At 35.2% G+C, this 23,873-nt stretch overlaps 1 protein-coding gene across 1 annotated transcript; it reads left to right on the top strand.

Moving 5' to 3' along the window:
* LOC140179492 (protein FAR1-RELATED SEQUENCE 5-like) lies at positions 1-2,347 on the top strand. The gene is made up of 2 exons (XM_072218386.1): positions 1-1,630; positions 1,782-2,347. The coding sequence occupies exons 1-2, from the start codon at positions 948-950 to the stop codon at positions 2,140-2,142; spliced, it is 1,044 nt and encodes a 347-aa protein (XP_072074487.1). The 5' UTR covers positions 1-947; the 3' UTR covers positions 2,143-2,347.
* The last annotated feature ends 21,526 nt before the right edge of the window (positions 2,348-23,873 follow it).

The following is a 23,873-nucleotide window of genomic DNA, read 5'->3' as shown; positions in this document are numbered from 1 at the left end:
TAGAATAATGACAAATTTTTTCTTAAATAAAATTACAGAAAAGCTCTGCATACAAGCTCTAACGACTTGTATGCTTTACAAGTTAGTTAACAAATAAAACCTAAAACCCGCTCCAATGGTTGCAACGTATACACGCGCTATATATAACTACCAAATTTAAAAGATTTGTTTTCTTCTTCGTTTTCCTTATTTGCAGATTTGCTCGTTCTTCTTCTCGCGAAGCTTCCCCTGGTTTCTTCGATCGTTCTTTTCCCCTCCTTTCTCACTCGTTTCTTCTTCGTCATTTACGTTAGTTCCTCTCTCTGTAACTCCAGCTTCGTTTTCTATTTGATTTTTTGTTTTCTGAAATCAAATTTTGAACTCGTTTTGAAGATAATGGATGATTCAGCCTCAGATTGTCAGCTGAATCCAGACAAAGTGGATTATGAATTTGAATCTAACGAAGTTCCTGAGGTTTGATTTACATAGGATTACTATGAATTTTGTTGCAGTAATTTTTATAGCATTGTGTAGGTGAATAATTCCTGAACATTGACTGTCAAACTAACGCATGAAGATAAATCTATGGATTGAATGTAATGTATTAGTTTTGATTAATTATCTGAAATTTATAGCAGACGATCAGGTGTAGATCAGAATTTTTTTGGGTGTATTTTTGCGGGAAGTGTGGGTGTATTTACAGTTTACTGCTTTTTCTGTTATTTTAACTGAGTTGTTGTTGTTCGGGTGTATTATATTAGACATGATTGGGTGTGTTTTTAGTTTTTGACATGGTGTATACTGCAGCCTGTGTATTTAAAGTTTATGGTTTTTATTGTCATTTTAGTTGAGTTATTGCGGTTCGGGTGTATTATATCAGACATGATTGGGTGTATTTTTAGTTTTTGACATGGTGTATTCTGCAGCCTCTCTCTGTTGTTGATGACCAGTTTATTCCGAAGGTTGGAATGACCTTTACCACCCTTGAAGATGCTGGAAAATTTTACAGGAACTACGCCAAGGCTACAGGTTTTTCTACAAGAGTTCAGAGCACAAATAGGAAGGGAAACGAGATTAAGAATCAATTGATTACATGTAGCAGAGAGGGAAAATGGAAATCTAAAATATCTCCGACCGAGAAGACTAATCCGACAGCCGGTTTAAACTGTCCTGCAAGAATTTATATACACACATTGAAGGATGTTGGTGCTTGGATCATTTCAAAGGTTGTGCTGGATCATTCACACCCTTGCTGTCCAAGTAAAGCAGAGATGCTCAAACAGCACAGGAAACTAAACATGTCCATCTGTCGTACAATAGAGAATAACGAGGAGGCCGGTATCAGACCAAGCAAAACCTACCAATCATTTGTTGCGGCTGCCGGGGGTTACCGCGAGTTAAATTTTATCGAAAAGGATGTGAGGAATTATATTACCAGGGAAGTGCGAAATGTTTCCGAACAAGAAGATGCAAATGAATTCGGGAAATATTTGTTAAGAATGAAAGAGAAGAATCAGAATTTCTTTTTTGAGCTTGAACTCGAGGAGGATCAATCGATTAAGCTGGCTTTTTGGGACGATGCAAGAAGTAGAGCTGCCTTTGAGTATTTCGGAGACGTTATTTCATTTGACACCACCTACAATACAAACAGGTAACAAACTGCCCCTGTTTATGATGCTAAATTAATGTATTTTTATGAATCCGCAGCAGAGGTGTATATTGGCTGTTTTTTGGGTGTATACGAAGCATTTGTTAGGTGTACCTAATGATTTTGCATTCTGTACTATGGTAATTTGTTTCAGGTATAATTTGGTTTGTGGTTCTTTTGTCGGGGTGAATCACCACGGTCAATCAACACTTCTCGGATGCTCTTTGATGAAAAACGAAGAAATTGAATCATTCAAATGGTTATTTCAATGTTGGCTTCATTGCATGGGAGGAAACGCTCCGAAAGGGTTTCTCACCGATCAATGTGCATCAATGAAAAGGGCTTTAGAGGCCTGTATGCCAACAACAATTCACTGTTGGTGTATTTGGCACATCATGAAGAAGATTGCAAGCAAATTAAACGGGTACAAGGGACATGCAGATATTGAACAAGAAATGAACCAAGTTGTTTGGAACTCTCATAGCAAAGTGATGAACAGAGATTTTTGCCAGTAAAGAATGTCATAAAAACAGTCGCGTTGTAGATATAGTTTCTAAACCAACAAAAATCCCTTTCGTGCAAACGTTTTGGTTGTCACAAGTAACAAACCCCTTTAAAATTGATAACCGAGTATTTAAACATCGGGTCGTCTTCTCAAGGAACTGCAGGGAAGTATGTTTTTATTACTGGTTATGAAGATTGTAAATCGGGGTTTTGAAGATGAGGAACAAGTAATTTGAATTGCAATTAAAAATAAGTAAATGACTGTAAAATAAATAAATAACTGTAAAAACACACTTTTGACAAGGTATGAGAAATTGGAAGTCCAACCTTAGTTATCCTTATCAATAACAATGAAAGTTGAATCTTAATTCCACCTTGTTAACCTTTACTCAGATAAAGGAAGGTCAGGGGATTAATTGGTTTGATCTTCGAATCCTATTTATTTCCTAAGAAAAGATTGGGATTATGGAAGTTCAATTCAATTAACAAAGGTAACAATTATCAATTATGCTATCGAATTGGATAACTCCTGAGTTACTGATTTCTTAACCAAGACCAAAAGGAGAAAAATAAATCTACTTGGAATAAAAATGTCTTCAGAGTAAAAGTAACAATAGCATGAATAAGAGAAATCAATATTAAACTGAAATACCTCAAATAACATTAATTCAAATAATCTGTAACATGAAAGGATTCATAAAGTAGCTTGCAAAAGTAAATAAAAGGAATATTGAACCTGATCAAAAGAGATAATCTTGAAAGTGAATAAAAATCCTAATCCTAAAGAGAGAGAGAATCTCTCTCTAAACTAAATCTAATTCATGGAAAGCAAAAATTGGCGAGCACTCTTATGAATGGATGCATTTTCCCACTTTATAGCCTCTAATCTATGTGTTCTGGGCTGAAAACTGGGTCAAAAGCAGCCCAGAAATCGCTCCCTGCGATTTTTGTTACGTCCAGGTCGCGGGCAAGTGACGCGGAGGCGTCGTCCATGCGGCCGCGCGGGTTGAGGTTCGCAGATGCGACGTGGACGCGTCATTCATGCGTTCGCATCGCCTAACTTTGGAGCAGCTATGGCAAATTATATATCAAATCGAAGCCTCGGACGTTAGCTTTCCAACGCAACTAGAACCGCATCGTTTGGACATTTGTAGCTAAAGTTATAGCCGTTTGAGTGCGAAGAGGTCAGGCTGGACAGCTTAGCAATTTCTCCAGCTTCTTGTATTCCTTCCACTTTTGCATGCTTCCTTTCCATCCTCTGAGCCATTTCTGCCCTGTAATCTCTAAAAAAACTTAACACACATATCAAGGCATCTAATGGTAATAAGAGAGGATTAATAATAAGCGAATATAAGATCAAAGAAGCATGTTTTCAATCATAGCACAAAATCAGGAAAGAAAACGTAAAACCATGCAAATAGTATGAATAAGTGGGTAAAGAGTTGATAAAAAATCCACTCAATTAAGCACAAGATAAACCATAAAATAGTGGTTTATCAACCTCTCCACACTTAAACAATAGCATGTCCTCATGCTAAGCTCAAGAGAAACTATAAAGATGAAGAGGAATGGCAGGATGTATGAAATGCAACCTATCTGTATGAATGCAACTATATGCAGAATGTTTCTACCTACTTGGTTAAAAGTAAAATAAGTTCTCCAAGACAAATATAAATCAGATTCCACTAATTCAAATCATACAAAATAAAGTACAAGTAAACTTGTAAGAAGATAGCTCATGAAAGCAGGGAACAAGGGATTGAGCATCGAACCCTCACTGGTAGTGTATACACTCTAATCACTCAAGTGTTTAAGGTTCGATTCTCTCAATTCTCCACTAACCTTGCTTTCTAAGGCTTGCTCTTCATCTAACAATCAACATAAATTTAATGCATAGATACACATATCAAGAGGTCTTTTAAGGGTTGTAATGGGGTTAAGGTCAAGGTAGGATTGTATTTGGCCAAGTGGACTAAAATCTGAATCCTTAATTAACTTAAACTTTCCACCTAACTTTAGACAATCCATGTAATCATAATACCACATCTAACTATCCATTAACCATATTTTTCACATATTCATGCATTCTAATTTCAAGTACAGTACATATGCATTGCTTTTACCATTTACTTTGGGGCATTTTGTCCCCTTTTACTTATTTGCTCTTTTTCTTTCTTTTTCTCTCTCTTATATATATATATATTTTTTTTTTTCTTTTATTTTTCTCAATGCATATGATTAAATTATTGAATGCATGAACATGTCCTAAACATTTCTTTCACATTTTTATAAAGATATATAACACCCAATTCTCAAACTAAATGTTTCGAAACCCACTTTTCCCACACTTAAATCATAAGCACCCTCACTAGTCTAAGCTAACCAAGGATTCAAATTAAGGATATTATTGTTTTCCGCTTAGAGTTAGTGATGAGCTAAAATAAAGAATAAAAGGGGTAAAATAGGCTCAAATTGGTTTGCAAAGGATAATGAAAGGTAAGGCCATATGGGTATGTAAGCTCAGTGAAACAAAGGCCTCAATCATATAAGTGCATGTATACATCAAACCATGGAAATATAGAATTAAGCAAGACAAAGATCACAATTTTAGAGAGAAAAACACATACCAAAAATAAAATATTGGTTGGTAAAATGCAACCAATTCAAATAGGCTCAAAAATCTCACTGGTTTTGTATGTTCGAGCTCCAAACCATGTTCCAGTATAATATCTCTTCAAACAAGTGTAACATTAAATTTTATTCAAATTAGTGAAATGCTCTAAAAGGTTTCTTGAAAAAGAAAATATTACTTCAACCAAGTGGTAAAATATGCACAAAATTAAACAAATATGCAATCAAACATGCAAATGCAACAATGAACAAACAAATAAAATAAAAATTTTGGTGTTGAGTCAGGAAATAACTAACCCATGGAGATCGGTATCGACCTCCCCACACTTAAAGATTGCACTGTCCTCGGTGCATGCTGAGATGTGCAGGTGGACGGGTTGCTCCAACTGATGCTTTTCTTCAAGATTTTGCAGATGGACTTGTCTGTCTCCCCATGCAAACGTCTTCCGGTTCCCTTCCGGGTGGCCATCCTGAAAGAAAAAGGGAAGAAAAAGTAACCCAGTAATAAAGATAAGAAAATAAATGAAGTATGGGTGGGTTAATGCCAAATGATAATGGTCTCATTTACATGGAAACTTCAACATGTATGTGAGAAAACAATAGAAGCCATGGCATGCCAGTGGTATAAAATTTGTAACATAGGGGAGGAGTGTGGGTAATGGAAGTATCAATACAAGCTCATGTCAATGCAAATGGAGTGCAAGTATCATAAAAGATTGGCATTGGCAGATAGTTAATATCATCCCACAGTGTAAAACAAGTTACCAAAATAAATTCAAGAAAAGATGCAACAGTTGAATACATTTTTTTTAACACCAATAGAAAAATAAAAAATTTAGAAAAGAAAATAAAAATATGCACAAATTTAAAATGCAATGAATGAAAATATGTAAATAAATTAAATAAAATAGAATGGAGGTGAAAGAAAATAAGAAAGGAAGAAGAAAGAAATAAGAAAAGATAAGAAAAATAAGGATTAGAGAAGAAAAGATAAGAAAATTGGCTGATCTGGATATTCTGTGCGCCGCTTGTGACACGGACGCGTGGGTCACGCGACCGCGTGGCCTGTTTTGTGCGATTGGCGCGAGTGCAGCCTCGCGGTCGCGCAACTCTCTGTTCGAAACTCTTTTTGCCAAAAATCTGGGTGACGCGGTCGCGTGGTTGACGCGATCGCGTGACTGACCATCTTTTGAAAACGACGCGAACGCGTGGGGCACGCATTCACGTGGTAGGGTTTAGGCTTCCAGCTTGAGTCTATCCCCATTCCAGCACAACTTTCGGCCATGCACCCTTTTTACGTCGATTTCAGGTCACGCGGCCGCGTGGGTGACGCGGTCACGTGGGAGGCCAGTGTTCCCACCTGACGCGGTCGCGTGGAGTTAATTTGTGCTAATGGCGCGCCTCCAGCCACGCTTTCGCGTGACTTTCTGTTCGTCTTCTTTTCTTCCCATTGCACTTGTGACGCGGACGCGTCAGCGACGCTGCCGCGTCGCGTGCGAAAATCTCTCTCTCTCTTTTTTTTTTAAATCTGAAAAAAATGCAGAATACAATGTTAATATGAATGTGATGCAAAACTCCAGGTTCAATATAATAAAATAAAATAAAACTCGAAAGCAAATAAAACTAAATAAAAATGAAAAAAAGAACAATCATACCATGGTGAGTTGTCTCCCACCTAGCACTTTTAGTTAAAGTCCTTAAGTTGGACATTTGGTGAGCTCCCTGTTATGGTGGCTTATGCTTGTATTCATCCAGGAATCTCCACCAATGTTTGTAATTCCAGTAGCCTCTGGGGTCCCAAACTAGGCGCAGAAAGCCTTCAAGTAAGTTAAAGCAAGTGACAAGGCCCCAAGAGTGTTGATTTCTGGAATGAATTCCGGGGTCCCAAATCTTGCTTTTGCACCCGTCTTTGTGTTGATCATCATGATTCCATCCGGGTAGCAAGCAATCTGAATTCTCACTAAGGCGGCCAAACAACTTCCTAGACCCATTCAGTTGAGATTTACACCAACCTTTGCATTTAAACTTTGAGCTTTCAACCATAATGAACCTTGCAGGACAATTCTTACCACTGACCATCTTCCTCTTACTCTTAATGCCACAAAGAGCTCTAAGTTGACCATCCGTCTCCAGTAGCCCATATTCAAGTGGGATTAGAAAGCTAAGGGATATGAATTTTTCCCACTTGAATGTTGTGAAGGATGATGGCAACTTAGGGGGAGGTATTTTTAATGAAATTGCAAGCTCCACTCCCTTGTGCTTTTCTCTGATAATTACCACCTCTTTGCAAGCTTCTTCAATTTCAACCTCTTCCTCTTGGTAGCTTTCTTCCAATTCAATCTTCTCTTCATTGCTTTCCAAGGGCATGGGAGGTTGTGCTTCTTCTTCTCGAATCTCCATCTCTTGATTAACCTCCTCCAAGTCTTCAACTGTGATATGCCTTGGAGGTTGTACACCCTCCTCAGCATCAATTTCAAACGTTTTGGAAGGGGGTTCTATGACTGGACTTTCCCATGGAGGTTCTGCATCTCCTAAGTCTTCAACCACTTCTTCTTCTTCAATAATTCCGGCTTCCTTTACTTGTTCCAATACAAAGTCATGCTCCGTACTGTTCACTGGAGTTTCTAGTATATCCTTCATGCTACGTTCTTCATTAGATTGTCCACATGAAGCCATGGGGGTTCCTTGAGTGTCCGAACGTTGGAAAGCTAATTGATTTATCGCTTGCTCCAATTGATGAATGGTTGCCTGAAATCGATCCACTGTTTCCTTGAAACGATCCTTTGTCTCTTGATGCACTCGGCTTTCATAAATAGGATCATAGTGCTCTTGGATTGATGGATATGGAGATGGTGAATATTGAAGTGGTGGTTCTTGTGAGTAATTGGGTTGGAATTGGGGTGGTTCTATATATGGTTCATATGGCTCATAAGGTGGTTGGTATGGTGGTTGAGGGTTAGGGTCATATAGAGGTGAATGGCGGAAAGGGGCTTGTGAGTTTGGTGGTCCAAAGTTATGTTGAGGAGAGGGTTCATAGGCGTATGGTGGTGGTTGTTGATAATCAAAAGAGCGCTCACCATAGCCATTGCCTTGATTCACAGAATGGTTGTTGACAGTCCATTGGAGGTGGTTGTTGCCATGAGGGTTGATCAAATCTTTGTGGCTCCTCCCATCTTTGATTGTTCCAACCTTGATGCCTGTTCTCATTGTAATTTCTTCTTCCTGTAACATAATTGTAACCAGACTCATAGTCAAAGGGGTGAGAGTTCATAGTAGCAAATAAAAATTAAAAACAAAAATAAAAACAATTTTAAATTAAAAGGTTATTTAAATTTTGAAATTGAAAATTAATTTTTGAAATTTGAATTTTTGAAATTTGAAATTTGATTTTTGAAATAAGATAAGATAAGGTAAAAATTTTAAAATAAAAACCAATAACCTCTTAATTTACGAAAAAGCAAAAATAAAAACAAAAATAAAAACAAGTAAAAAGCAAATATTTACAATAACCAATAATAAGGCACACGTTTGCAATTCCCCGGCAACGGCGCCATTTTGACAAACAGAGATTTTTGCCAGTAAAGAATCTCATAAAAACAGTCGCGTTGTAGATATAGTTTCTAAACCAACAAAAATCCCTTTCGTGCAAACGTTTTGGTTGTCACAAGTAACAAACCCCTTTAAAATTGATAACCGAGTATTTAAACCTCGGGTCGTCTTCTCAAGGAACTGCAGGGAAGTATGTTCTTATTACTAGTTATGAAGATTGTAAATCGGGGTTTTGAAGATGAGGAACAAGTAATTTGAATTGCAATTAAAAATAAGTAAATGACTGTAAAATAAATAAATAACTGTAAAAACACACTTTTGGCAAGGTATGAGAAATTGGAAGTCCAACCTTAGTTATCCTTATCAATAACAATGAAAGTTGAATCTTAATTCCACCTTGTTAACCTTTACTCAGATAAAGGAAGGTCAGGGGATTAATTGGTTTGATCTTCGAATCCTATTTATTTCCTAAAAAAAGATTGGAATTATGGAAGTTCAATTCAATTAACAAAGGTAACAATTATCAATTATGCTGTTGAATTGGAGAACTCCTGAGTTACTGATTTCTTAACCAAGATCAAAAGGAGAAAAATAAATTTACTTGGAATAAAAATGTCTTCAGAGTAAAAGTAACAATAGCATGAATAAGAGAAATCAATATTAAACTGAAATACCTCAAATAACATTAATTCAAACAATCTGTAACATGAAAGGATTCATAAAGTAGCTTGCAAAAGTAAATAAAAGGAATATTGAACCTGATCAAAAGAGATAATCCTGAAAGTGAATAAAAATCCTAAATTTAAATCCTAATCCTAAAGAGAGAGAGAATCTCTCTAAACTAAATCTAATTCATGGAAAGCAAAAATTGGCGAGCTCTCTTATGAATGGATGCATTCTTCCACTTTATACCCTCTAATTTGTGTTTTCTGGGCCGAGAACTGGGTCAAAAGCAGCTCAGAAATCGCTCTCTGCGATTTCTGTTACATCCAGGTCGCGGGCAAGTGACGCGGAGGCGTCGTCCATGCGGCCGCGCGGGTTGAGGTTCGCAGATGCGACGCGGACGCGTCATTCACGCGTTCGCGTCGCCTAACTTTGAGAAAGCTATGGAAAATTATATATCAAATCGAAGCCCCGGACGTTAGCTTTCCAACCCAATTGGAACCGTGTCGTTTGGACTTCTGTAGCTAAAGTTATAGCTGTTTGAGTGTCAAGAGGTCAGGCTGGACAGCTTAGCAATTTCTCCAGCTTCTTGTATTCCTTCCACTTTTGCATGCTTCCCTTCCATCCTCTGAGCCATTCCTGCCCTGTAATCTCTGAAAGCACTTAACACACATATCAAGGCATCTAATGGTAATAAGAGAGGATTAATAATAAGCGAATATAAGATCAAAGAAGCATGTTTTCAATCATAGCACAAAATCAGGAAGGAAAACGTAAAACCATGCAAATAGTATGAATAAGTGGGTAAAGAGTTGATAAAATCCACTCAATTAAGCACAAGATAAACCATAAAATAGTGGTTTATCACAAAGGCTCATTCGATAGGAATTGGAATAATTTTCTGTTGAATTTTGGTCTTGTGGACAACAAGTGGCTTTCAGGTAATGTTTGTTTAAAATCTACAGCAGAGGTGTAAATTGCATGTTTTTTTGGGTGTATTTATAGTCTGTGTTTGGGTGTATTATGCAGATCTGTATGAAGACCGTCATATATGGGTTCCTATCTATCTGGATCACCACTTTTGGGCAGGGATGAGAAGCACACAAAGGAGCGAGAGCATGCATTCCTTTTTTAACAAGTTTATCACCTGGAACAGCTCGCTTATTCAATTCGTCAAACAATACGATAATTGCCTCGGAAGGAGGGAGCAAGCAGAGAGAGAATCAGATGCTGCAGATTTTCATACGGTCATACCGTGTGCAACCAAATCCTCCATTGAAGCTCAGTTTCAAGATGTGTACACTCATCAAAAGTTTAGGAAAGTCCAAGCGCAATTCAGAGGAAAGGCGAATTGCATCACCAGATTAACGAATTCCGCTCTAGGCTATTCAGTATACAAAGTTGGAGAACAAGTTTCCAGCTCAATATTCAACAAGTTTGTGGTTACTTACGACTCAGTTGCAGCCGAGGTAAAATGCCAATGCTTATTATTCGAGTCGAGAGGGATACTATGTCGTCACGCACTAAGCGTGTTAAGCTTTGAACAAGTAAGCCAAGTGTCACCTAGATATATACTGGAACGATGGAGCAAGAAGGTAAAGAGGCGACACACACACATCAAGAGCAGCCACGACGAGCCACTGTTGGAGCCAAGAAGCAAGAGGTTTGACCAATTGGTTTTTCGTTCGCAAAATATTTGCGAATTTGCATCCGAATCGGAGGAGCTGACTGCAGTTCTGTACCGTGCGTACGATAACGTCATGGCTGAGATGGAATCATTAAAAGCCAAAAGGAAGGGGACATCTTCTTTATCCCACGAAGACGCCAACTTGGAATCCGTTAACGAGCTTCAAAGCCCGCCAAGGATTCGAACAAGAGGACGTCCAAAAAATAGACTAGGTTCAAAGTTGGACAAACAGATTGCAAATGCCACAAAGAAGAAGAAAACGAAAGTTTTAAGCGAGGTAAAAGTAATGTTCTTTAAATTTGTGGTGAGTTTATTTTTCTCTTTAATAGTTTAGATAATATGTGAGTTTCTTATATTCAGATAAACTTGTTTGATGCTGCATCAGTGGTGCATTCAAATTCCAGCCAATATCAAGGACATGTTATGAATTATCAGTTCAGGGTACCAGCAGCAGGGGATAACTCTTTGGGTGTATAGTTACAGAATATGGGTGTAAAAGCACTGTTCTTTTGAGTGTATTTTTGTGAATTTTCTTGTGATTCACATTTTACATGTAGATACATATATATAATATAAGGGTTTAGGCTTTTAGAGTTTACAGGTTAGGGGTAAGGATTTAGGTTTTAAGTGTTTAGGGTTCAGGGTTTTAGGCTCAAAGCATCAGGGGGGGATAGATTTCAGGGTGTATATTCAACTTTGTTTGGGTGTAAAAAATCGCAGGTTATGGGTGTATATTTGATTTGATGTTTTTTTTCATATTATAGTACCTGTAATTCATACATTTTGAATACATCACAGACAGTTTAACAGCACAGACAGTTTGGGTGTATATTTAAGCAATCTTGGGTGTATATTAAACTTCCGTTGGGTGTAAAAGTTTATAATTTGTGTTTAGATATGCCTTGATTTTTTCCTTCATATTTTACCACCTGTAATACAGAGCTTTTGAATACAGCACAGATAGTTTAACAGCACAGACAGTTTAACTATGGAAAAAAATTTCATTGAATAGAAGTTGTTTATAAATGGCAAATTTTTACAGCATTTGTTCAATTTACAAACTAGCTAGCAATTAGATTACTCAGTTTCTATATCAGTAGAATTTATCTGACAAAATGGACTCAATAATACTGAGGATGGCTTGGACAGTCTTATTGCATTACTCGCTCTAATTGCTTGATCTCTCTCTTTATTCATTTCACTGAATAGTATCCGCGAAGCATATTCTACTCTATAGTGGTCCACCTCGTCCTACAATTAAAAAGTATATTCTGTTTAAACAACAATATTAATTCAGTAAAGTAATACAGAGTTATATAGTTTTAAAGACAGTTACCTGTGGCCAATTATCCCATTCATACTTCGCCCTTTTGATGTTTTCGGGCTCAATTAACTCAAGCCACTTCATAACGTAAACAGCACAGTCATAGCTGAAAACGAAGAAAATAAATTACAAATCTCATTTAGGAAAGTTTAATGTTCAGAGTCACAAATTTATACCTTGATTTTTGGCCTGAGATATTAACGTATGTTGCTTTAATTTCCAACTCATTCCTTTTTCTTCAGAGGTGCCCCGCCGGCATATGCTCTCATTCTTGAAATTACATATCCCTTAAAAAACAAAACAAATCAGTAATACACCCAAATGAAATACACCCAAAGGAGAATATACTTACACCCAAAGCAAAACATACATATACCTTATATTGAATTGAAATACACCTATCTATTAAAATAAAGAACACAGAGTCAACTTACAGTGAATTTATTAAGCTGCTTTCTCTCATTGCTTGGAGCTTTCTTGTGTAGCGGGTCAAGTATATAAAATCTCCGCTTTGTTGTATCAATCACCCATAACCACCAATGGCCTGAGTAGCAAACAGGCGCAAAAATATGAAGGATTGCCACATTTCAACAGTGTGTTATTTTATCTGGCATATAAGTAAAGAACGGTACTAACAAATTTTACAAATGAAAACTTACATATCGATGCGAAGTTAATTTTTTGCATCTATGAAGGGAATAAACATTGGGTAGTCTTCCACCCTGAATTCTTTATTGGTTTTAGGTGATATGAATTCCCGGTTTGGGTGCTTCGAAACGGCCATGTTCTGCAACAATTGTGAAGCAACAAATGAAATACTGAAAATACATCCAAGTGAATACTTTAAATAAACCCAAATGACTACACAACTTACACCCAATTGAACGTAAAAAATACACCCAAATGAATACAAAAACAGACCCGTTCATCAGAGAATATACACCCTGAAGAAAAAGGATATGTAATTTCAAGGAAGTTGTTAGCCATTCTGTTCTCCCCTAATTTGAAGTTGTTAGCCAGCTCTCTTAACACTTTGTGATGCACCCTTAGTGGTGGGATGTGCATCAAGCCACCGAATCCCAAATCCCTCACAATCGTTTTCTTCTCCTCACTCATGTTTCTGAATTTATCACTTAACAAATGTGTTGCACACTTAAGGTCTTTGGTTTGCTGTAAACAAAAATAAAATTATAGTCAGATATGTTTCTATTATATAAAACTGATTTCATCTAAGACATATATTTGTTCTTACATTTTTTCCAGCTTGGTTTCTCGCTGCCATTTTTTCAGAAATGAAAAATACACACATAGATATCAGTAAGATACACCCATAGATATGATTTAGATACACCCATATATATCAGTCAGATATCACTCAAACTTGCATCAATATACAAGGTCAAGCAACATTACAAGGTCAAGCAATATACACCCATGGACAAGCAAATATAAGAACAGTTGCAACTGCTGACTATTACAGTATATCAGTTCAGAAATATACACCCAACAATTTGTGCCATATACATCCAACAAATTACCTCATATACACCCACCAAACTACGGAATATACCCCCAAAAATTAGTTACCAGAAGAACTAGAACAACAAGAACAGTAACACCTAGAAGAACTAAGAAGAACAGTGTAACATAGAACCAAGAATAACATTAAAACCTAGAACAAGTAGAACATTATAAACTGTAAAATGAGACGTAGAGCAAGAAGAATAGTAAAACGTACAACAACGTAGAAGAGCAGTAAAACCTAGTTCTTCAATTTCGAAATGTGGAAAATATACAGGAATGGTAATGTAACGTACCTTGAGTATTATAGCTTTGTTTTCTCTGGAGATTCTTGATCGAGAGTTCTATGTTGTGTTGATGGAATTCTCGAATTTTAGTGACGAGTTGTATATCTTCAGTATCGAATGATGCTCGAAAATGGAACGTTTACTTTTTCTCTGAATGGCTTTGAGAAGTGGAAGAAGTGGAAGAGTCTACCATTAAGGGGCGGTTTACGTGAAGCGTAACCGTTTGAGTGGAGCGCGTGTAAATGACGCCCCATTCAAGCTGTTCACTGCGCGTTTGGAAGGATTGTGGGCTGGTAGCTTGGATAACTTGTAAGACCTTTTTGCTTGTATGTGTAGCAGGCCCGTTTTTATTATCTAAAAATTTTTAAAAGTTAATTCTTGATAAATTGATATATGTCATTTTAAAAGGTGAATTGTATTGTTTTATACTAATATCTTTTAGCACTTAATTGTCTTATAATCAAATTTATTAGGAATTAATTTAGTAGATATTTACTCTATTTTATTTATTTATTTTTTTACTTTTTTTAGTAAATCACTAAAATGAATCATTCTAGCACAAAGAAAGATTCCAAAAAATTGAAAAGATAAAAAGGTCCTTTCGAGATGGTAAAAATTTGAGAAAATGTTAACAGAAAATGCCAACATGATAAATGTGATTATGTTATTAGTAAATCTTTTAAACACCAAAATAATCAATCACCTCCGGTCATAACCTTGAATTTTGTAATTTTTTATTTTATTTTATTTGAAATCTTTCAATTCTTGGCAATTGTAAGAGAAAAACATAGTTTTTTTTAACGTATCTTCTAACTCAGCGATCCGGCATATTAATGATTAATTTGTCGTGGATCGAAATTTCGATCCATTTAAAAGTTTGCAGTTGGCAAATGAGTTATTGTATGTACAACACATTATTCAAACTCCTGACACTTGCTTAAGTTGATTAGTGAACTAACCACTAGACTAATCTAATTCTGTTAAAATCAAAGTATTTTTGTATATAAAATGCACACAAAAAATGTGTTAAACAACATATGTATTTACACACAAATATACAGTAGCTTATTTTAGCATATAAATAACATTTTTGTGTGTGTGTGCATATATATAGGTTTAATTATTCTATTGGTTCCTATAGTTTTACCGAATTTTCAATTAGGTCTCTACACTTTTTTTTTCTTTCAATAATTGGGTCCCTACACTAATTTTTGTTTTTTCAATTAAGTCCCTCTTGACAATAAATGTTACAAAAAATGTTAAAGATGAGTAAATTTACCATTATACCCATTATTTACTCTATACAAATAACTCATACTCAGCAGAGTTCTAACTCTCCTCGCCTTTCTCTAACCTTTCTCTCCTCCTCTATCTGCTTCTCATACCTCGTGAACACTCATGGCTCCAACAACATCCATGAGCTGCAACCGGAGGAACTTTGGCTCCATACTGGCAAGCTCGATCAGAAGCTCCAGCGCCTCCTGTGTAGTGGCCTCCTGACCGAAATTCAACGCCTCAGTCAATGTCCTCATCATGGCCGGCAACAAATCCTGAAATTGGTCCCAATCAACGGAGCCATGCAAGCACTGAATGAAATTAATAACCACATTCAACGCAGCGATCCGCACATTAGAATTTGTGGCTGGAGAGGTCAAGCACTGGATAAACAATCTGTGAAGATGCTTGATGTAAGGCGTGAGTGACTTCTCAATATACTGAGTAACGACTTGACTTTTAGCACCTCATGAGCATATTAAAAATAAGTGTTACTACATATATTCATAAAACTCTAACTCTTTATTAAGTAATATATGAGCCTAATTTGCTGTTAAAACATAGTTGTTTTGCAGGGCAAATTTTTCTTTAAAAACCGCGATTGATTTATCATCATAAGCATATATACAGAGATAATTAATATCATAAACATAAATATAATCAGAGATATACACATATCGTCATACATCGATACAGCGCTTACAGACCCTGTTAGTACACATCTCTTAAGATAAATATATATACATATACATATACATAGACATATGACATTCCCAGGTCCTGACTTATCCAAGAAGTCCCTAAGCTGGTACCCAGATTAGCCTAAACTTTACACTCACCTAGTCCCTCTATGATACAAAAGCGAGGGAATAATACTCTAAGTCTTCAAAACTTGACCAAGATGAATGTCAGCAAAAGGCAAAACTTGATGGCACTAATCTTGGCAAGTGCACCAAATCACTTCATGTCATATCACGGTGAGTGGGTATCGTTCCCATGAGGATTAAAGGATTGAGCAATCAAACTTCTAATTGAATCTTCTAATTAGATCAACCAAACCTTTGCAAGAGGAAGGATGTGAATCTGGAAATAATAAAAAACAGTAAAGTGGAATGTTTGGTGTGAATGAATGCTTATGAAACAAATAGAGAAATAAACAGTGAATAAAGATGTTAAAGGTTTCAGAGATATTTAACTTTCAGAAAAGAAAATCCTCATGTTTATTTACTTTGATTTATGCAAAATAATTTCACGACAAATCATATAAAATCAAATTCCAATTCATTGGCAATTCAATCTTTTTTTAACTTGTTTAATCGCCAATTCCTCAGTAAATTAATTAAGAGAAAGAGGTTAAGCACAATTCCAATTTAACGTTGCACAACCTTCAAAATACTATTCCTAGTCAATTTGAAAAATCATGAGAATGAGTTTCAAGCTAATCCCTATATTAACTTTTCCAAGAGAATAAAGAGATCTAAAACAGAATTAGAATATTTTCCAATACTTCTAACGATTAAGATAAAAAACAAAACTCAATTCTTGAAAAAGTATCAATGCATTAATCAAAATAAAAGAAACAATCACATTACTAATCCATGAAAATCAAACAAAGCTCCTAACCCTTAACAAAAGAGACTTAGTCACTCATGATAAACAGAAAAACAAAAGCTAATGAATGAGATGTTGGATGCTAGTTGATTCCTTCGTGAATAATATTTTTCTTATTTGGATGCTAGTTGATTCCTTCGTCGCTAAGATTCGAAAATTCCATCAACACAACATAGAACTCTCGATCAAGAATCTCCAGAGAAAACAAAGCTATAATACTCAAGGTACGTTACATTACCATTCCTGTATATTTTCCACATTTCGAAATTGAAGAACTAGGTTTTACTGCTCTTCTACGTTGTTGTACGTTTTACTATTCTTCTTGCTCTACGTCTCATTTTACAGTTTATAATGTTCTACTTGTTCTAGGTTTTAATGTTATTCTTGGTTCTACGTTACACTGTTCTTCTTAGTTCTTCTAGGTGTTACTGTTCTTGTTGTTCTAGTTCTTCTGGTAACTGATTTTTGGGGGTATATTCTGTAGTTTGGTGGGTGTATATGAGGTAATTTGTTGGGTGTATATGGCACAAATTGTTGGGTGTATATTTCTGAACTGATATACTGTAATAGTCAGCAGTTGCAACTGTTCTTATATTTGCTTGTCCATAGGTGTATATTGCTTGACCTTGTAATGTTGCTTGACCTTGTATATTGATGCAAGTTTGAGTGATATCTGACTGATATATATGGGTGTATCTAAATCATATCTATGGGTGTATCTTACTGATATCTATGGGTGTATCTGACTCATATATATGGGTGTATCTTACTGATATCTATGTGTGTATTTTTCATTTCTGAAAAAATGGCAGCGAGAAACCAAGCTGGAAAAAATGTAAGAACAAATATATGTCTTAGATGAAATCAGTTTTATATAATAGAAACATATCTGACTATAATTTTATTTTTGTTTATAGCAAACCAAAGACCTTAAGTGTGCAACACATTAGTTTATTATTATTATTATATTATTATTATTATTATTATTATTTTATTATTATTATTATTATTATTATTATTATTATTATTATTATTATTATTATTATTATTATTATTATTATTATTATTATTATTATTATTATTATTATTATTATTATTTATTATTATTATTATTATTATTATTATTATTATTATTATTATTATTATTATTATTATTATTATTATTATTATTATTATTATTATTATTATTATTATTATTATTATTATTATTATTATTATTATTATTATTATTATTATTATTATTATTATTATTATTATTATTATTATTTATTATTATTATTATTATTATTATTATTATTATTATTATTATTATTATTATATTATTATTATTATTATTATTATTATTATTATTATTATTATTATTATTATTATTATTATTATTATTATTATTATTATTATTATTATTATTATTATTATTATTATTATTATTATTATTATTATTATTATTATTATTATTATTATTATTATTATTATTATTATTATTATTATTATTATTATTATTATTATTATTATTATTATTATTATTATTATTATTATTATTATTATTATTATTATTATTATTATTATTATTATTATTATTATTATTATTATTATTATTATATTACCTGGTCTGTTTTAGTTAAAAATAGGAAATCGGTTTAACCAGGTTCACAGTCTACTGGTGTAGATTAACACCAGCATTCTCTGATGACTTTAGCAATGCTAATGCCTCATCATATATGTTCTTTTCTCATATTAAACATGTTACTAGTGTCATTTATACTAGTAGCTCAGAAACGAATCTCTAGATGTGTTTTTACATGTGTTCCGATACATCTAATTTTAGTAATTATACAACGGAGATATTTTAATATTATTTTAATCTATCTCCAAGTCAGCCAATCACAGCTCGCCCTACACCCCCAAGACCCCAAGCTTCCTTATTTCCTCATTGTGGCTGAAAATCATTAAGAGAGAAAGGAGAGAAAGTTCTTAGTTCATAAATCTTCAGAGCTTCATTTCTTTTGAACTAAAACTCAAATCAAAATTTCAATTAGACCAAAATGATCCTCTCTTCTTTTTCTACATAACCATGTAACTTTTCATGGCTGAAAATCAGGTGAGATGATGATTCATCCCCTTTCTTACTTCAGTTTTCATGGAAACTATAGTAAACATGAGTTTTCTTGATGTTCTTTCATAGATATCATGCTTAGCTTGACTTGAGGGCCAAGTAACTTCAACTTCCATCAAGATTAAGATGAGAAACCTCTTCCTAACATGCTAATTAAGGTTTGGGTAGTTGAGGATTTAAGGATTTAAAGTTGTTCCTGATGTGTTTTAGGAGAAAAAATTGCTCTAAGAACACTTGAAGCATAAACCGAAAATAGGAGCAGCAAATCAAGGTAGGGTTTGGTGAAATTAATCTTGATTAATTGTGTTTGAGTTGTGTAAATGTTGTATGATTTGGTTGTGTTGACAATTGGTTGCATATATGATTGATTCTTTGTGAAAATTTGGTGAAATTTTGATGATTTTCGGTGAAATTCAAGCTATGAATGCATATTCTTGTTGCTGCTGGAAACCGAAACCCTAGGACTACAATTGATGATTGAATTGTGTTGAAATTAAGTGGAAAATATGGGACTTTGGTGGCTACAATTTTATTTTGAATTTTGGTAAAAATCGGTTACCGAAAAGATTGAAAAACGGGTAAAAATCAGAGAAAGAATCTGAAGAATTTATGAAAAACATGAAAAACACTTTGAGTTTCCTCAAGAACATGAAGAATACTGGGTTTAATCTTGGGAGGGGCTGATTTGCAAATATTTTTGTGTTTTGGGGTGGAAAATATAAATATTAAAAGTTTAGGGGGTTAAAGTATAAATATCAAAATATAATTTTCATAAAATATTTTTTATTAAAATATAAATTTCGAAATTTTATAATAAAATATTAATTAAAAATAAATAATAATAAAATATTAAATAATATTATTCTATTAATAATATTATTTTATTAAAAGTATTAAAGTAATGGCAAAAAGGCGATTTTTCGTAAAAGTCTTAGGAAGACAACTTTGAGCTCAGAATCTCATAATTACCTTCATAAAACACTTAGGGAGTGGTAATAACATATTAGTGAGGCAAAGATAAAAAAAATTAAAATGTTGAAGAAAAGATAAAAATCGAAGAAAAAGTCGGTAAAGCTTTAAAGGCAAAGATAAATGGCAACTAGTAAAATGATTAGGGAGCAACATAGTTAGTACTTGGATTTTGATTAGGGTTAAGTATTATATGGAAAGTCATACTGGTTCAACATTGATGGTAATCAGTGACTAAGAGAAGGGGGGTTGAATCTTAGCCCCATTTTGCTGTATATTAATTTTTGCCCTTTTTAAAGAAACTTCAGGAGATATTTCTGCTTTTGTCTCATGTCTAGTCACTACAAAAAAAGGGTCTATAGTCACGGTGAAAAACCGTGATCATAGCTAGTGAAAAGAGTGACCATAGGTCTATGGTCACGGTTTTTGACCTATAGTCACCGTTTTTTCACCGTGGCCTATTTTCTCGTGGCCATAGACCTATGGTCACGGTTTTTTTTATCTATGGTCACGGTTTCTATGTTCACGGTTTTAGTGTTCAAATTCTGGCACTTTAGGCCACGTTTTTTTACCGTGACCATAGGTTAATCTATGGTCACGTGTAAAAATCGTGACTATAGCCTTATCTATGGTCACCCTCCCGAAAACCGTGACCATAGCCATATCTATGGTCACGGATAACCTCTAAGGTCACCCCTCCCAAAAACTGTGACCATAGCCTTATTTATGGTCACAGTTTTGGCTGTGACCATAGCCTCTATGGTCACCCCACCTAAAACCGTGACCATAGCTTTATCTATTGTCACGGTCAATAACCTCTATGGTCACCTGATGAGCGGATATTTTATACGCTTTTTGGGGTTAATTTCATGTAGTTTTGAGTATGTTTTAGTTAGTTTTTAGTCTATTTTCATTAGTTTTTAGAAAAAATTCATATTTCTGGACTTTACTATGAGTTTTGTGTTTTTCTGTAATTTCAGGTATTTTTCTGGCTGAAATTGAAGGAGCTGAGCAAAAATCTGATTCAGGCTGAAAAAGGACTGCTGATGCTGTTGGATTCTGACCTCCCTGCACTCAAAGTGGATTTTCTGGAGCTACAAAACTCGAAATGGCATGCTTCCAATTGCGTTGGAAAGTAGACATCTAGGGCTTTCCAGAAATATATAATAGTCCATACTTTGCACAAGTATAGACGACGTAAACTGGCGTTCAACGCCAGTTCTTTGCCCAATTCTGGCGTCCAGCGCCAGAAAAGGATCAAAAGCTGGAGTTGAACGCCCAAACTGGCACAAAAACTGGCGTTCAACTCCACAAATGGCCTCTGCACGTGAATTGCTTAAATCTCAGCCCAACACACACCAAGTGGGCCTCAGAAGTGGATCTCTGCATCATCCATCATAGTTTACTCATTTTTTGTAAACCTAGGCTACTAGTTTAGTATTTAAACAACTTTTAGAGACTTATTTTGCATCTCATGACATTTTAGATCTGAACTTTGTACTCTTTGACGGCATGAGTCTCTAAACTCCATTATTGGGGGTGAGGAGCTCTGCTGTGTCTCGATGAATTAATGCAAGTATTCCTGTTTTCTATTCAAACACGCTTGTTCCTATCTAAGATGTTCATTCGCGCTTAACTGTGATGAAGGTGATGATCTGTGACATTCATCACCATTCTCAACCCATGAACGTGTGCCTGATAACCACCTCCGTTCTATATCAGATTGAATGAGTATCTCTTAGATCTCTTAATCAGAATCTTCGTGGTATAAGCTAGAATTGATGGCGGCATTCATGAGAATCCGGAAAGTCTAAACCTTGTCTGTGGTATTCCGAGTAGGATTCAAGGATTGAATGACTGTGACGAGCTTCAAACTCCTGAAGGCTGGGCGTTAGTGATAAACGCAAAGGAATCAAGAGATTCTATTCCAACCGGATCGAGAACCAACCGGTGATTAGCCGTGCTGTGACAAAGCGCGTGAGCGTAGTTTTCACTGGAAGGATGGAAGGTAGCCATTGACAACGGTGATCCACCAACACACAGCTTGCCATAGGAGGACGTGCGTGCGTGAGCAAGAAGACAGAGGAAAGTAGAGATTTAGAAGACAAAGCATCTCCAAAACTCCGACATATTCTCCATTACTGCATAACAAGTAACCTTTAATCCATGCTCTCTTGTTTATTTGCAATTCAACTGATAAACATAATTGACTTCCTGACTAAGATTTACAAGATAATCATAGATTGCTTCAAACCAACAATCTCCGTGGGATTCGACCCTTACTCACGTGAGGTATTACTTGGACGACCCAGTGCACTTGCTGGTCAGTGGTACGAGTTGTGAAAAGTGTGACTCACAATTCGTGCACCAAGTTTTTGGCGCCGTTGCCGGGGATTGTTCGTGTTTGAACAACTGACGGTTTATTTTGTTGCTTAGATTAGGAAAATTTTTCTTTTTTTGTTTAGAGTCTCTTATTATTGTTGTGTTAGAATCTTAGAATCCTTATTTCCTTTTTAAAATATTTTTCAAAAAAAAAAATAATAATAATTTTTCTATTAAATCCTGTGCCAAACTTTAAGTTTGGTGTTTTCTTGTTGATTTTTCTGTGTTTTTCGAAAATTTATTTTGGTTTTCTAAAAATTTTAAGTTTGGTGTTCTTCCTTTGTGTTCTCGTGTTCTTGTGAATCTTCAAAGTGTTCTTAAGTTTTCCTTGTGTCTTGATCTTAAAATTTTTAAGTTTGGTGTTCCTTGGTGTTTCCCCCCTCCCCCCCCCCAAAATTTTCGAAAATAAGGAACCTCAGATCTAAAAATTTTAAATCCTGTGTTATCTTATTGTTTTTTTTCTCTCTCCTTTAAAAATTCAGATTTTTATTTCAAAATTTAAAACCTTTTTCAAAATCTCCTAACCACTTTCTCTCTCCTCACTTTTTCGAAAATCTTTTACTCATTTTTATTTATTTTATTTTGATTTATTTTATTTTCGAAATAAATTAATAAATAAATAAATAAAAATATTTTTTTCTATTTTACATCATCTCCCTTTCTCCATCATGGACCTAAGCGGAAATGAACAGTCCAAGAGGACTCTGGGGTCATATTCTAACCCCTCTACTGCTTCATATGGGAGTAGTATCTGCATACCCTCCATTGGAGTCAGTAGCTTTGAGTTGAATCCTCAGCTCATTATCGTGGTGCAGCAAAGCTGCCAGTATTCCGGTCTTCCACAGGAAGAACCTACAGAGTTTCTGGCACAATTTTTACAAATTGCTGACACAGTACATGATAAAGAAATAGATCAGGATGTCTACAGACTATTACTGTTTCCATTTGCTGTAAAAGATCAAGCTAAGAGGTGGTTAAATAACCAACCTAAGGCAAGCATAAAGACATGGAAACAGCTGACAGAAAAATTCCTGAATCAATATTTCCCTCCAAAAAGGATGACACAGCTAAGGCTGGACATCCAAGGCTTCAAGCAAGGAGATAATGAATCTCTTTATGATGCCTGGGAGAGATACAGAGAGATGCTACGAAAATGCCCCTCTGAAATGTTCTCAGAGTGGGTTCAGTTAGACATCTTCTACTATGGGCTTACAGAAGGAGCTCAGATGTCTCTAGATTACTCAGCTGGTGGATCTATCCACATGAGAAAGACAATTGAAGAGGCTCAAGAGCTCATTGATACAGTTGCCAGGAATCAGCATCTGTATCTAAGCAGTGACCCTTCCATGAAAGAAGAGGTTAAAACAGCAACTGCTGAACTCAGTCCTGTAGAACAAGCTGTTGAATTCAATCAGCAATTGGACTTCCTAACAAGGCAGTTAGCCGAATTCAAAGATAGACTACAAGAGACAAGGATGGCTAATATACATATGGAAGAACAGTTTAAGCAAACAAAGCAGCAGCTGTCAAGGCAAATAACAGAAGAATACCAAGCAGTTCAATTAAGAAGTGGGAAGACATTAAATATCTCACCTCAAGGCAGCAAAAAGTCAAGAAATGAGCAACCCACCAAAGATTCACCTGAGAACAGTAAGAGCCCAGGGAAAAATAATTCTGGCGCTAAAACGCCAGAAAATTGGTGGAAGGCTGGCGCTGAACGCCCAGACCAT

Source organism: Arachis hypogaea, chromosome 15 (genome assembly GCF_003086295.3).
Source record: "Arachis hypogaea cultivar Tifrunner chromosome 15, arahy.Tifrunner.gnm2.J5K5, whole genome shotgun sequence".
Lineage (NCBI taxonomy): Eukaryota > Viridiplantae > Streptophyta > Magnoliopsida > Fabales > Fabaceae > Arachis > Arachis hypogaea.
This window is presented reverse-complemented; position numbering and strand designations above follow the sequence as displayed.